We start from the raw sequence: 16,148 nt of genomic DNA on the forward strand, positions 1-16,148 counted from the left end.
AGAAGTTACAAATGGATAAATAAATCCTTAAAGATATAAAATAGATAATAATTCATAGCTTCAATATAAGAACATACATTACATCAATGCAAATAAAGAATCTTAAATTGGGTCAAAATTGGAGATTAAATTGGGCTCAATTGTAGATTCTCTTAAAATGAGTTAGGGCTTGAATTGATTGATATTGAACTCAATTTAAATTATCTTAAACCTAACCCTTAAAGTATGGACGGATTACCTATAATTGGATTCATTTTTGACATTCCTAGGATCGATCATATTGGCATATGAAACTTCGACGGTGTACAAGGAAAAGTTTTATGAAACCACACTAGTTCCTTGTTATATGAAATCTAAAAATAACTCTTTTAGGCTTATCAACTTCTTTACACTAGTCATTATGGGAGTGTTTGTAGAATATTACTAATAATAAAACTTCTTTTTCTTATTTCCATTAAAAAAATATCTTTTATTTTTAAAGAGTTTATTTTTCGAAAGAAAATATTTGATCAATCAATATAAAAAAAATATAAAATATTTTAATTCGTACCGAACACACCTATGCGGTTAATTACTATGTTTGGACCTTCAAATTGTTGTGTTGGATTCCCTGTCTACGACATACTGTTTTGCGATTTCTTCCTTATGGGCCGCACTTGCTGATCGGGCTCATATAATATTTGATTTCATATGCACATTGAGATATTGAAAACAAATAATAATCATTCAGTGTTCAGATTTGGAGACCACATCTTAATATTCAGATCTAGACACCAACCTCTTAATGCAAATCTTAATATTCAGACGTGTATTCAGATTCAGAGGTCTTAATCTTAATGAAAACAAATGGGGCCTGAGTTGCTAGAAGTCATTGCCCCTATTTTGGATAGTTTTAATTTTTTTTTCTTAAATATGATATTAATATTTAATTTTTATCTTTATTTTTCATTTAATGAAAAATTGTGAATTAAAGTATCTTAATCTGTGATTTAATTTTGGTAGGCATAAATTTAGATATTTTTTGTCTTGTCTAACATAAGTTTTGTAAGAATTAAATTCTGTGGATAAGTAGTGTTGTATTTCTGTGACCTAAATTCACTAAACTTATGTCTTACTCCGCATAAGTTTGGTAGGAATTAAGATATACCTATTATAATAACTTGTGGGTTCTGAAATTGAAATTTTATCTTCATCAGCATAAATTTGGTAGGAACTAAAGTTATGTCTTTTTACAATATAATTTATGGTTTCTGAACTAAATTTTTGTCTCTATCAATGTAAATTCGATGGAATTAAGTGGCATAACTTGTTTTGTATTATGATACAATAATATAAAGTTATGTTGAACGAAAATTATTTGTAATTTTGACGTCAAGAATAATTTTAGCCATTTATGTTTCATTTAAAGTGATGAAAGACAAAAATTAAATAATCATCCCAAAATAGAGGCATTTGTGCGCTGCTAGCCTGCTACGTTTACTTCTGGGCTTAGGCCCAATTATGTTATAGAAAGGACAGGCCCTAAACTGTACCGGTCCGAGGTAGGAAAACTTAACAGAAAGTCCTACATAAAGACAAAAACCAATAAATAGACCTACATGAAGATTGAAGACAAACCAAAAAGAAAGAAAGAAAATCTTGTAGCTAACTAACCTAAACTTTGTTTTATTGGTAATCCAACAAAGACTACGATTAGCTTCTTCAAACTAAACACTCCTAGCTATTAACTACCACCTATCTCAATTAATAAACTAAACTTTGTTTATTTTTGTTATTAATGTTAAGATCTGGGGGTGTTGCTCAGCCCTCGACCCCCCCCCCCCACCCAAGGGTCGTTAAATTTTTTTTTTTAAAAAAAACATTTCCAAAAATATTATGATCCCACATGCAAACTAAAAACTTTTTATTGCAATGTTCATAATAAGTTAGCGTCAAAATAGAAAAAGTTCAAAGCTTCAAGACTAATAAGAATATCTTTATTTCTACCTAAAATAACTCCTTTTTTTTTTATATACAAAATAAGTTGTAGACTTCTTATTTCAATTTTTTCTCCATTATCCTAACCTCAAAATATAAACACAATATAATACTCTTTTTTATCTATAATAACTAGGTTGTTCAAAATCGAATAGAAACCGATAATTCGAATTGAAAAAATATTATTGGTTTATTGAGTTATTAATTTAGCGATTTTGATAACGATTTTGATTTCTTTTTTGTTATCGAGTTATTGGCTTTTAACGGTTTGAAATTTTTTCTTAACGGGTTAACCGATAGCCCGATAGTAAATTAAATAATTTAATTTATACCATTTTGTATATAAAGTCTTTGATTTAGAGTTTATTTCCTACTTTTATTTATGACTGTCTCAAACTCTTGGTTATTCTACAATGTAAAAATGTTTACTTTTGAGCAAGATGCAATTTGCGAATTTTTGTGCATGGTTCATTTGGTTTGTCACTTTGTTTGTAAGTGATTTTTAAGGATTTTTTTTTGTGTCAAATCTTAAAGGTTAAACAGTTAATCAAACCGTTAACGATCAATAACCAATAAACCAATATCTTAACGGTTCTATAACGGTTTAACATCTCTACGAAATTGATAACTAATAACTCAAACCGATAAACTTCAAAACTGAACCGATACACAACCTAACAAGTAACAACTCCTCAGTTTCTCAATACACGAAAATATCCTTTATATAATTATCAGATTTTTTTTATATACTAAAAAAAATCAAGATAATACTCATAATTTGAGATGTATAGGTTAATTAGTAGTCACACATAATGAAAGGAACTAATAACGTGATAATTACAATTTACAACCACTTTCTCCCTTTATGTCCACCGTCATGCGCTTTAATATTGTGATATTAAAATGCTTTTTTTGCTACCACAGTTACAAATTATGGTAACTTGACATGTGTTGGCTTTTCCAGTTCTAGAGTCTTAGACTATGGTGAAATGAATGAACAGTGAGGGAGCGAGTAAAGTTATAATAAGCTATGGCGAAGTGCTGAAAATAGAAAACTGATGAACTGATCTGTGGAAAACGAAGAGAAAGTGAGGAAATAATGAGCGAACATAATGATCTTCTGGACTAAGTAATGTCTAGGGTTAGGAATTATCGTTCCATTTCGAAACCGGCGATTTGGATCTGGTTAATCTCTGCACTTACCTTTTATCTTCTCTTTCTTATGGCTAGTCGCAATTCTACAGGTAATAGTAATGTTGATTTATATATATTCATTCATTAAGTTGTTTCCTTTTCTTTTTTTTGTACATATTTATTTTGCTTTTGTTGTTATGAAATCAGATTTCCTCGTAATTGTTGAAGCAAGTAATTAATTCTCTAGATTATTTAAATTGATTCTTAAGTGTGTTTTTGTATTACTTTATTTCATTATCTGCTGCTTCACCGATAATTTAGCTTGTTGTTATCCTTAATTAATTAGCTCAGATCGACTTTCCATAAAAAAAAATTGTGTATAAATGCATTAATTCTACTCAGGGATTTGTATATAGTATATTGTGATAGCTGAGTGAGACATAGCTGTAATCGAAAAACAACCAGACAGAGATATTGATACATCGAGATCTCAAATGCAGGATTTTGGTAATTCTCTCTGTGTAAAGCGTGAAAGGTTTTTTAGTCTTAATTTTTTTTTAATAATAAAATGGTAGATTCTGACTTGTAATTGGGAGGCTTTTTGCTTGCTTTTGTTTTTCTTTCAGTTGCACGAAAATGGAGTCACTTGCGTTAAGTTTATCACTCTGCTAGTTATGTTTAAACAGTTAATTTTTGTGAAAGTTGAGGCCTAAGTTGCCTCACCCGTGTCGGATTCTCCAAAAATAAACTACTTTTGGGGAAATCCAACACACACCCATTGACATTTTTGAAGAATCCGAGCAACATAGGTTGAGGCTTTAATCTTGGTAAAACTGTTAATCTAGATGAAAGTTGAGGCTGTGATGTTTCTCTTAATTTCTCGTTAGGTGTGTTATCTTTATTGTTGTTAATTTTGATATGTGGTTCTGATGGAGGAGCATTCCTTTCCATATATCAGTGATGTTACATTTAAATGTAGTGCCATTTGGAATCTCCTTTACTGAATCGGACTCCAGAAGAAAAGGTTTTGTCTCCCTTTTTAAAACGATTATGTTTGCAACATCAAATTCTGGTTTTCTTTGCATGTAATCCAGAAGACAATAAAACATCTTGGGAACTAATATATGGAGAAACCATTTTGAATAGCATAGCTTGCTATGTGTTAAACACACACAAAAAAAACCCTATTCTGTTACTTGAATTGATAAGTAATTAAATGGTTTGGAACAGAGTGGTCTATCTCAAATGCGGAGCAGAGGTCTAGATTGTATGAAAAGATGGAGAAAGACTTGGAGGATCACGGAGCTGCTTTCCTCAAACAGGGAGAAACTACTCAATCACTTTCCCTGTCAGATCTGTTTATTCTCAAAGATGGAGCAGTCACTCCTGTACTCAAGGTTAATTTCACTTATTAATCAACATTCATCCATGTTCTTATTTGTTGTGTCTAAACTGAAGGTGGTTAATTTCCTTCTGCGTATAGGCTGCAAATCCCCCTGTGCGAGCGAATGTTTTGTATCTCAATCCAGAGTATTCTGTCCCTATTGCGTAAGTTTTGCCTTTTGATTTATCTGGACATAATCAGCCACAAAATTTCCTGTCTAGCACTGAAGCAAAAGCAGTTACGTTTAGTTAATATTAAGAAAGCCAAATTTGCCTATTTTGAAGGGCAATATTGGCTACTCTTACAATTTTGTTCAGTTATGTGAATTCTACTTTTCATATTGAACTTGGAATTGCTATATTTACACTTGTTCTCACCTGTTTTTTTGTAAAGGGATGCTGTGAGATCTATATTCTCGCCACATTTTGATAAAGGTATGGTGTCTTTCTTATTGATTAATATTTGGAGGGATGAGTTAACCCTTTTTTAAACATCTCTCAATCTATTAATTTGGATGCTTATACACGTGTTGCTTAGCAATTTGGTTTCAGAACTCTAGTTTATATCACTTTAGCATGTTCCACGGTTCCCATCACATTACTGCTGTCCCTGCTTCTGAATCAGAGGTAAAAACGCTTTTAGATGAAAAAGTATCTTAGTTTACGTCCTTTCTTCTCATTGAATTGTTATGTTGATGATGCTGAGAGTGTTCTGTGTTTCCTCAGATTGAAGCTGAAGCAAATGCTGTTAGAGCTGTTTCTGAGTCAATCTGCCCACTAAAAATTACCCTAGACAGAGTGGTTCTGACATCAACTGGGGTGTTAGTAGGTTGTTGGCAGGTATTTTAATAAACTTCAATCTCTCCCCCTCTTCATCTTAATTTATCTCTTTGGTATATTTTAGCACGTCTCGAAAAAGTAAATGTTTGAGATAAGAATACAACCAGAGCTCAACTCTACAGTTTTTGTTTTTTCTTTTATTCTGAATGTAGGCCATTCTAGACACATTGATGTTTCAAGCTTTCTTAGGCAGTTGTGGGAAACTCTTCTTTGCTTTTGGATATAATCTTGCGCTGTATATAATATTACTTATGCTCGCAAATAGATGATTAGGAACCTACATTACATTGATTGTTCATCTGCATCAATATCTGTGTTGGTATGCCCTGGCTATGCTGTCTTTATTTTTCAAAATACGCTAAAAGTTAGCATGGAAATTTGCGGGGTCCCATCCCAGCTAACATTCACATCCTTATTGGTCCACCATGTATGCGTCCATTTAACATAATTAGGGACTTCAGAATATCAATGTATTTGCTGAACTTCAGGTCTACTTTTCCAACTGGTTGTTAAGTCTTGTATGTAAAAGCAGTATTGTACCTATTATTTCATTATCAAGAGATGCGTGGTTACGTTTGCAAGTCATGCCTCGCTTTAACGATGTTCAATATAAAGGATGTGAATTCCTCGAGTGTATCTGGTGACATAAATGAGGCAAAGACTTTTTCCTTGTTCATGAATCATGAACATCTTATCTCAATGACCATAGCAATGAGTTATCTTTTTAATTTATTTATGTTGTTTCTCTCCTCTAAGAATGGCTTATGATGATACAAATTACTACTCTACAAGTGGTGCACCACTTTGCAATGGTCATCACATGTTGCAATCATTAGGCTAAAAAATATAATGGAGATATAAGTTGGTGAAATTGTATTTTCTTCCTTTTTACGCTTACATTTTATGTTTTAATTTGTAGGTGGACTCTGGAAGTGATCCAGTAACTATCAGACAAAAATTGAGAAATGCTCTCCCACATGCACCTGCAAAGCAACTTGTGAGAGCTAAACAAATCTTTTCTGCTTTACATCTTAGTGAAGATGCTTAATGTCTTTGCACTTCAACCACTTGGTGCTAATTAACTCACATATATTCAGAAAGCTGTAAATATAGTGTTGGCAGTAAAACCATTATGAACTTTAATGATAAATCAGCCATTGCTATTGCATGATTCTTCCACTCATGGTCCACCCCCTTTAGGTTTTAGGACTATTTTCTTTGGTTTAAACTCTCGTCTTCTCAAGATAGTACTGTTAAAATAATACATCAATATTTCTAACATTTGCTGACCACACTTCCTTGGTGCTGCAGTATGATGCTGTAATGCTTCATACCTCATTTGCCAGACTTCTTGGACACCCTAGCAGTTGGCTTGAGGTAGTTTATTACTAGCATTTTTGGTCTGTTGCCTGCATTTTTAATCGTCTATTGTTTTATTGATGTTTAATCTGGAAATCACTGCTTAGTCCCCTGTGATACGTTGTTTTTGGTACTAAAAGGAAATAGCACTAATTAACTACTAGCAGTTACAAAAAGTCAGGATGTTTAACACCTCGTCATAGTTCAAGGAAGAGTTAAAACATAAGGGGATGGGGGCAAACAATAAAATCTTGATGGAGATCAGTCCCACACTACCAGTTTGCTTCCTAGTGTTGGGCATCTTACTATTGAGAGGGAAGAACAATTTTTTTTAACGCGGGAAGACGAAGGAAAACCAAAACTATCAACTTGAATTTCAAATAAGGTAAAGATAAATAATGCTTGTTTGAAGGAAGTTCATTTGAAACCTTAAAAGCTTGTCTAAAACATGACTGGGGGTGATTCAATTGAAGAGACTGTAACAATTTGTTGGAAAATCGCCCTCACAGTCTGGGCTCCAAATAAACTACAATAAGACTAGACATCATTTCAACCAGAGCTCTTTTTTCCCTTGAAAAGTTTTATGATGAGTTTTCCCTTAATTTTCATCCAAAAAAATAGTCACTTGGTTAATTGAATGTTTTTCTTGTTGTTTCAACTTTCCTTTATCTTGCACAGGAAGCAAATAAGGTTTCAGAACTCCAATTTTTCCATGAGCTCGTGAGTAGATTAAACAACAAAATCCGTGGCACTAAGGTAATTTTTGGTTTTTATCTAAATTAACCCTCATCGCCTAATAGTGAATGCATTGACCCCCTCCCCCATATGATGTGCTCGTGTTGGCCATGTCTGGAACTCATGATTCTGTGTTTGGAAGGATTATGAGGCACTTTCATACACTTCAACATGTGTTTTAAGAGAAGGAAACAATTTGAAGCTTAAATCTCAAAATGGGATGCCATTTTGCAAGACTTGATGCCAATTTTGAGTATGTATGGTCTTGTTGTCTCCCCACTTTCATAGAGAAGCCAATTTTACTCTCCGTTATTTTACCTAAAAAAACCTCCAAAAGAGACAACACAGCTCCTTAGAGCATTTTTGGGGAAGTGATGGAGGTGAACAGTTTGGGTGTAAAACAAGTTGGAACGTTCTTTGTAAACCTTGATGAAGCGGTGGCTTGGGATTATATGACCTTGTAACATGGATTGTAGCTGATTGCAAGTAAATGTGGAACATGTGGTCTAAACATCCTGCAAATAGGATTTACTCTAATCAGATAGTGTGTATACAGAGCTTCTAGAGTTCTAGAGCATAGGAATTTGTTGTGGGTCGTTCATACCATAGAACTGTTCCTGGGCTTGGGAAAGACGCTAAAACTTGGACCTCATCCAAGTTATAGAAATCACCTAGTAAAGTCAGGATTCCTTTTTTATAGCAGAAATCATTCATGTTTGAAGGGTTACCCATGCTATCACACATTCACGCTAGCTTAGAAGCTATATCTCTCATCGGAAGATATACCATGTCATTATAAAATGCCTAGTTGGACCCTAATGTATTGCTCAAATTTTTAAAAAAGCAGTCTTGCTTTGTTAATGTCTTTCTGATCTTCATTACATTTATTTCAAATGTTGCAGGCAACTGTCGGTGAGCTTTGGTACGTTGAGGAATATGACATATTAGCGCTTGCGTTGGATGGGAGAATGAAAGTCCGCAAGTTCCAGCTTGGCTGTTCGAAAGTGTGAATCAATCTATGAGAATAGAGTACTGAACCTTTCACCACCGGCTCCTGTATGGCAAAGACATTCACCCATCTATGGGGATCATACGAATTCTGATGTACAGCTATATTCACTTCCACTATCTATACAAAGGAGCGCTTAAAGTTGGGATATTACAATGTATGGTTTGCTATTTGAACATTTTCTGCATGATACTTAAAATTTATAATATAAGTTTGTTAAAAGTAGGTGGTGAGCATTTTCAAAAGTGTCAAGTCTTTGGTGTAGAAGTTAAGTTGGGGTCAAATCTATCCTTATTGTTATAAAAAAATGAGCTTGAATTTTATCTTATTGACTAATGGCATATGCTTTCCTCTTAAGTTGATCTTTGTCGCTCTTTACCCTCGGAGATGCCACCTAAAGACTATTGCTACTCCACAACAAATTCGCCACCAACTACACCCACACACACACTCACAAAAAAAAGACATAAAAATCTCCCCCAAATCAGACGATCTCTTTCACGCCTTCATCAATACCATTTTCCTCGGTCGACATCTTAAACCTATCTCGATGGCCATAATATTGTTAGATGATTTAGGAATTGAATATTATGTATATGTATGGGTTTAGCATTAGAAGGTTTAGGTGAAGCTCTGACATCACTATTGAGGATATTTACTTTTGAGATTAAGGAATAGAAACCTAGTCATTGAGGTTTATGAGTGTTGAAGACAATGAGAAAGTATGGAATTAAATCTTCTCTTTTTCCTTATAAAAATTGTTGAAAATTTTATATCGTTAATCAATAAATGACAAAAAAAAATAGATTTTACTCTAACAATTAACCAAAAATAACCCTCTTTGTAAAGTTCATGGGTAAAATTTGGACCTTTTGTCCTAAATAAAATGAAGGGTAAATTAAAAATTGGAGGATAAAGAGAGAGGTGGTGTGGATTTGAGCAAGTGAGAGGAGAAAGGTAAATAAAGATGACATGACATGGGCGAAAAAGCGAAGCGAGTGGAAATTGCAAGCATAAACGTGTACGGCTTTGCTATTTGACAAAAAAACAAAGCTGGCGTGGCACGCATCTCATGCGTTCCCCACTTGATTCTTCCCACCACCAGCTGCTCGCCACACGCCCCTCCCCACCCACAACATATTAAAAAACATCCAATCCTAATTCCTTCTTCCCCTAATTTCATTTTCCGACTCTCCCTCTCCTCTCACCATTCCATCCAGGTATAATTTTTCTTTCTACCTCTTTCAATTTCAGATTGCTCTATAGTTTTAATCATTCTTATCTTTATGCCCTATTTGTGGTGTGTTTGAAATGATTTACTTCGTTTAGGATGCTAATTCTTTGGGGTTTCGGTTTTACAAAATTTTATTAGGTTTTTTTACGTCGAGAGAGGCAGAGGCGCAGAAGTCACAGGGCTTCTTTTACAAAAAAATTGTTCTTGCTTTGGTGAGGAATTGGGAACTAAATGTTTTCTTATCAATAAATAATTAATTATAGAAAATGGGGATTAAAGAGTATTTTTTTTTTAGGTTTCTGCTTCGCGTGAGTTTTACTTACCTCAATTTAAGGGTGTGTCTTGTGTTCCGCTGTTTAATAGCAAAGCATAGGAAATAGATGGTGAAGTAATGATCAGCAAATCGACTAATTATATGAAGTATACTGCGTTAACGCTGAAAATTTGTTACTTCAAATGAATTTAGCTTGATTGTAACACTTTGATCAGGTTGCTTGTTCATCATTTGACCAACTGGTATCTAATTTTGAACAATAGCAACTTACCTTTTATCTCCTTTTCTCAGGATAACCAATAGAGTTTCTCACCAAAGCTTACACGGTGGACTCGAATAAGAGATGGATACAGAAAATCCTGCTCCAATAGTTGAAAAGGATGCCACAGATGCCGAGACATCATTAGATAGGTCAGTTCTTTTAGATCTTCCACTTTTTGTAGCCTGAATGTCTTATCATATTTTCTCTCTTAAGTATGGGAATCTTCAATAAACCTGTGGTCTCTTTGTTTTTAAACTTATAATGTGATTTTTTTGATAAAGTGGTATTAATAAAAGGCATCAAGAAGATGCGAGAATTACAAGAGGTGACATTTGAGCTTACAAAAAATCTCTAGGTGACTATACAAACCATCTAAGCCAAGAACTAATGAGTTAATAAAGTCCTGAAGTTGTGCATTAACAACACGTTACAAATTGGACCTATACAAATTGGCAATACACCTTGCCTTGAAGATACGAAGTTGACTACCCATCAAAACATCTCATTCCTCTCTAACCAAATACACCAAAAAAATACAAGCAGGTATCAAAATCCAGATCTTCTTGATGACTTTGTCAACTCTCCATAGGCAGTTCTCATAAGCATCCTTAACTGAGAGGGGTGTGGCCAATTAAGACCAAAGAGACAAAAAACATGTTCCATATTTTTGAGGCCACCTCACAATGAAGAAGATGTCGGGTGGTTTCAGCCTCTTTTTTGCACCTATAGCATCTGTTTGGGAACTGTATTTTCCTTTTCTTTAGATTGTCTTGGCTAAGATGCCTCATATAGAGCTGTCCAAGACTCCAAGTAAAACAAACAACCTTAGTTGGCAGCTTGGTCCTCCAAATGAGTTTCCAAGACCAGTTGTCTATCATGGGGTTTCTAGAGCATAATTGTTGGTACTCTGCCTTGATTGTATAAATTCCTTCTTTTTGGTATCCCCATTTGAGCTTGTCAACTTCCTGGGGATGTGATTTTTCATGCAAGTTTGATGCCAAAATTGCTTCTTATTCAAAGCTTACCTTCTGATTTTGTTAAATTTGCAAGGGCATTGACCCCTTATGTAGATAGAGAACAGATTTATGCCTCCATGGACGGAGAAAAAATTATTCTGTATTGCTGGGAACCTTTTTCTTTTTTCTTTTGATACTAGAGAAATCTCATGTGAGTTAGCTGGCATACTGGTCAGCTCGGTAGGGATCTTTTTGTGGTTGATGATACCAGCTAGGCAGCAACTATTTTTTTTCACAAGTTTAACACATTATAAAAAGCCCAGAACCATACCTTGTTCGTTTGTAGACATTGTCTCACTGACTAACTTGCAAAAGTTCCTCACAAAATTTAGAGAATGCATTTCTGCCTCTTCATAACTCTATTCTCATATCTTTGAATCCTCATAAAAGTTCCCAAATCTCAGGATAAATACAGTAATAATTTGTGTACTCAGTTCATGTATTTATTTTGACTTTGTTTTGACTGCTCTCTGCATCATTATCAGTGGCATATCTATACGAGTACTGATTGTAAAGTTCTCTTGTTACAGCTCTCATCTCGGGAAGAAGATTCAGAAGAAAGTTCCAAAAAGAATTCACAAAGCTGAGAGAGAGAAAATGAAGAGAGAGCATCTGAATGAGCTTTTTCTTGGTTTGGCTGATGCTCTTGGTAATTTCTTGATTGCTTATAACTTTCCCATGTCCACCTCTGACAAATCCCCGGAAGTGGTTCCTCTAGTGTACATTTTCAGTAAATAGATTGGCTAATTTATTAGACATGGGTGTGCCTTATTGGTGCAGAACTATCTGAGCAGATGAATGGAAAAGCCTCTGTATTGAGTGAAGCTGCTCGATTTGTAAAGGACATGCTTTCTCAGATCAAGCATATGAGGACAGAAAATACAACTTTGCTGTCTGAATCTCAATATGTAAGTGTCCTAATTTCTGGGAGTTTTGCCAGCTTGGAGATGCTGCCCATTTTTTCACTTTTTAATGTCCTTTGAAGTTCGAACCTGGATTCACATAGAACATTGTGCCACTATATGGACATGGTATATACACTAAATAGGATAAATATGAGGTCCAAACTGAGAAGAGTTGCACCCCCTTGAAATGATCCGGCGTTCTAATTATCTAATGTGATCTCTCCAGTAACTCAAGGAAGATACCAAAAATGATGTAATAATAAGACGGTGGGATTCATTTTTTTATGAGTGATTGATTTTGCCCTTCATTCCTCATCCAGGATGTCTGATCCACTCAGTTGCAATCTATACATTACAGCTTCACATATATTCTGCTGTTATTCTTTTCTAGTTCTGCAGTCACTAAACCTGTCTTATTGACAGCTTAGCGTGGAGAAAAAGGAGCTTGAGGATGAAAATACAGCTCTAGAGGCTGAAATTAGCAAACTGCAGACTGAGGTCAAAGCAAGGGAAGCTGAGACTAGTCTTGACCTAAATCTAGCTCCTCCTGAAATTCATCACACAGAGTTTGCCTCACAAACTAACTATATGAGATTGCCTGCTTCGGAGCACGCATTTCAGCAGTCACAGATGATGAACCCTGTGTACGTCTTTCCCTTGAGTTCTAATCCCCAGGCTTATCCAGCGCCTGATGCTGCAGATTCCATGGCTATGCCCACATCTACTGTGAAGAAACCACAGCCCAGATACCCCACTCCAAATGATGTATGGCCATCCCAAATCCTTGAAAAGAGGCCTCAGTTGTTGCGACAGGAGGTTCAAGATGGTGCATAATAATAGTAGTCTAGTAGAAACGAGACATTCGTTCATAGGGAATGGCATGTATAATTAGTTAGGTAATGTAGATTTAGACGATAAGCAGCAGCAGCAGATTCAGCAATACTTTGGACTTGCAGCTCTCCATTGTATATAACCTTTTTGTTGTATTTTGATCAGCAATAACCTAGTTTGTCTGTCGAGTATCGAGGTAGTATCAGTTGAGATCAACCATACCATAACAGTGTTAGATATACAGAAATATGTTGGTAAACAAAACCTGTAAGTAGGCGCTTGACGTGACATCTATGGATTTTGATGTTGAACTCTAACAATGTTCTTACTGTTAAGGTCATTTTCAAGCTCTGGGTTTCTCTAAGGTGGCCAAAATTAGTCCTAGAATTGACTTTAAGGGGTCGTTTGGTAGGGAGTATTGGGAGAAATAGTCCAAGTATTATGTGTGGTATTATTTAGTACTATATTTGGTAGGAATTTTGGGTCTATGTATAATCAATCCATGGATTAGTTATACACCCTACATGGTATTATAGGGTGTATAACTAATACCTTCCATTTGGTGGTATTAGTTCTAATACCATGGGACTAATCTAGGTAAAGACAAAAATACCCCCTCAAATCCTTTTAATCATTTTGTTTATTTTCTTGATTTTATGTTTTATATTTATACTAATAAATTTATTTAAATAAATTAGCTTACAAATTTTATTATTTAGATATAATTTTTTGTTTCTAAAATATGAGTTATTTAATCTATTTATTATTAATATAAAATATTATAATCCGACTAATATGGTAATGTTGATGTGTGAATTTAAGAACAATTCATAAGTCAAATATTGCCTCTTAACATAAGTCCATTAAACATTACACAAGTAGTACTAAAACAAGAGCATATATATATATATATATATATATATAAAACATCTCGAGTATAAAAATAGTTTAATTTAGTTTGCTATATTTATTTTATTTTATTTTATGATAAAGAGTTTTTTTTTTAATTTATTGAACAAAACAAAGTTCAATAAATTTTCTCTATAAATTATTATAGTTGTGTGACATTTTGAGATATTAACTCCAATTTATTAAGATGATGATTATTTACTCTCAAATAATTTAAGTGAGAAAATAGTGAACATGACAATAAAAATTTTTATTCTCCTAGCTAGTTAAAATGCTATAAAAAAATAATATTATCCGTCAATTATCTACCTTGACCCAATTACATGAAATAGAAAATTCCATAATAACTCAAGGGTATAATTGGAAAGAATTTTTTTTGTAGAGTTTTAAACCACACACAAAACTAGGTAAGAAACAATGAACCAAACACTTGATAAAAATAATTCCTGCATTACTAATCCATGCATTACCAATCTCTGCATTACTAATCCCTGTATTATTGATCTTTGTACCAATCGACCCCTAAGTATCATTATTATTGTAGAAATCTTAAGAAAATGACAGAATTGGTCTCGTGTTTGGGAGTTAGTTTGAAATAGTCACTTGGATATATTTTTTTACAGTATTTTTGTCCTTCCATTAAATTTATGAAACGCGATTTCAGTTTTCGTCAAAGATTTAACAGATGTTTGCTATTAAATTAAATAGAAATTGAGGGGAAACAACAGTTGTTTTACAATGTTGACAATTTTGATAAGTTAAAATATGCTCACTTTTGATAGTATAAACTATTAAAAACAGCAACACACACTATAATTATAAAAGTGATGTTTGGAAAGGTTAAAGTATATACAAAGTTGCTCCGTGTTTTGAAGATAAAAAAAATGTTTTAAATTTTTTAAAAATATAGTGATAAGGGTTTGAAAAATATCCTAACTTTGGTTGGATTTGCTGTTGCGATACTAAACTTTCATGAGGACCTATTACCTCCCTAGACTATTTAATACCGTATTTTTTACCCCCTGAACTATTTAATAGTGTATTTTAAAGGTATATATTTGCCCACGTGGACACATTACTATTTATAATTTTGCATTATTTTTTATGTTCACGTGGGCAAATATATATGTTTAAAATACGGTATTAAATAGTCTAGGGAAGTAATAGGTCCTCATGAAAGTTTAGTATCGCAACAGCAAATTCGACCAAAATTGAGATATTTTTCAGACCCTTATCCCAAAAATATATTTAAAGGACTATTTTAATAAACCTATCCAAAAATAAGAAGTAGGTTTTCTCATTTGAGATCTTGCACTCACTTGTTTTAAGTTGGTATTTCACTAGAACGTACCAAAAATGGTCTTTCGTGTAAAATAAGAATGGGTAGGAAGGGAAGGGACAAATATACAAGTCCCGCAAAGTTTGGTTGAGTTGTTGGATGGTCGCACGTATATTATCAATTTTTTATTCAGCCAACTCATCTTTTAACGTGAAGGTATTTTTTTCGCTGGATGTTTTGAAGTTCATATTGAAGCTTCAATTAAATTTGAATCACATACATGATCTATTTGAAAATAACGCTCCTAACATGATTTTTCTCCACTCGAACCTGAGGTGTTTACTGCAAGAAACATTTCTTTTTATATTTTTGCAGACAAAAATCATGGTAATTGTTTGAAAAATAATTCTTGTGAAACTGAAGATTAAAAAATAACAATCAAACTAGACTACCTAAGTTCTAACGAACTTTGCTTTTTTTGTTACTCCCACATACAGTGAATTTAATTATAGACTCTAGCTACCTTTTATCTTCTTTTCCTTTTTCATTATATTATTATGTTGTTAATTTGACCTTAATTTTTTTTCGTGGGGAAGTTTTTAATTGAGAAAATTGTATATAATAGCAAACTATTAATTCAAATTAAATGCTATAAATATAGTTTGATTTAATTGTACCTCATATCAAACTGTTGCCATTTCACCTCTCTCCTGGTGAATCTCGCTCGCCACTCTCGTTCTCTCCCTCGCCTCTCTCGTTTTTTATACAAACGCAAGTGTATAAAATGTGTTTGTGTTTGTATAAAGCGAGAAAAAATTGTATATATACATATATTTTCGTTCCCCTCTCTCCCCTCTCCCAGATCTCACTCGCTTCTCTCACTTTATACAAAAACGCAAATGTATAAAATGCGTGAAAATTGTATATATACATATATTTTCGTTCCCCTCTCTCCCCTCTCCCAGATCTCACTCGCTTCTCTAATATTTTCGTTCCCCTCT

The 16,148-nt window shown here is 33.7% G+C and overlaps 2 protein-coding genes across 2 annotated transcripts; both read left to right on the forward strand.

Annotated features, from left to right (window-relative positions):
* The first annotated feature begins 2,858 nt into the window (after window positions 1–2,858).
* On the forward strand, window positions 2,859–8,662 carry LOC102589854 (uncharacterized). Its single transcript, XM_006364124.2, has 10 exons — window positions 2,859–3,221; window positions 4,342–4,508; window positions 4,595–4,659; window positions 4,889–4,929; window positions 5,033–5,121; window positions 5,221–5,334; window positions 6,254–6,331; window positions 6,646–6,711; window positions 7,372–7,449; window positions 8,331–8,662. The coding sequence occupies exons 1-10, from the start codon at window positions 3,110–3,112 to the stop codon at window positions 8,436–8,438; spliced, it is 918 nt and encodes a 305-aa protein (XP_006364186.1). The 5' UTR covers window positions 2,859–3,109; the 3' UTR covers window positions 8,439–8,662.
* Window positions 8,663–9,553: 891 nt separating this feature from the next.
* On the forward strand, window positions 9,554–13,276 carry LOC102590170 (transcription factor bHLH47). Its single transcript, XM_006364125.2, has 5 exons — window positions 9,554–9,657; window positions 10,237–10,356; window positions 11,754–11,872; window positions 12,004–12,131; window positions 12,552–13,276. Exons 2-5 carry the CDS (start codon window positions 10,289–10,291, stop codon window positions 12,960–12,962), a joined length of 726 nt encoding a protein of 241 aa, XP_006364187.1. The 5' UTR covers window positions 9,554–9,657; window positions 10,237–10,288; the 3' UTR covers window positions 12,963–13,276.
* Window positions 13,277–16,148: the final 2,872 nt, after the last annotated feature.

Source organism: Solanum tuberosum, unplaced genomic scaffold, assembly GCF_000226075.1.
Source record: "Solanum tuberosum cultivar DM 1-3 516 R44 unplaced genomic scaffold, SolTub_3.0 scf00482, whole genome shotgun sequence".
Lineage (NCBI taxonomy): Eukaryota > Viridiplantae > Streptophyta > Magnoliopsida > Solanales > Solanaceae > Solanum > Solanum tuberosum.

Bases quoted from the DNA above. Each gene is read 5' to 3' on its own strand.
- LOC102589854 (XM_006364124.2), top strand. From the start codon at position 3,110: ATGTCTAGGGTTAGGAATTATCGTTCCATTTCGAAACCGGCGATTTGG. The intron at 3,222-4,341 runs GTAATAGTAATG...GGTTTGGAACAG, and splicing joins GGCTAGTCGCAATTCTACAG to AGTGGTCTATCTCAAATGCG. The intron at 7,450-8,330 runs GTAATTTTTGGT...CAAATGTTGCAG, and splicing joins ACAAAATCCGTGGCACTAAG to GCAACTGTCGGTGAGCTTTG.
- LOC102590170 (XM_006364125.2), top strand. From the start codon at position 10,289: ATGGATACAGAAAATCCTGCTCCAATAGTTGAAAAGGATGCCACAGAT. The intron at 11,873-12,003 runs GTAATTTCTTGA...TTATTGGTGCAG, and splicing joins TGGTTTGGCTGATGCTCTTG to AACTATCTGAGCAGATGAAT. The intron at 12,132-12,551 runs GTAAGTGTCCTA...TCTTATTGACAG, and splicing joins TGCTGTCTGAATCTCAATAT to CTTAGCGTGGAGAAAAAGGA.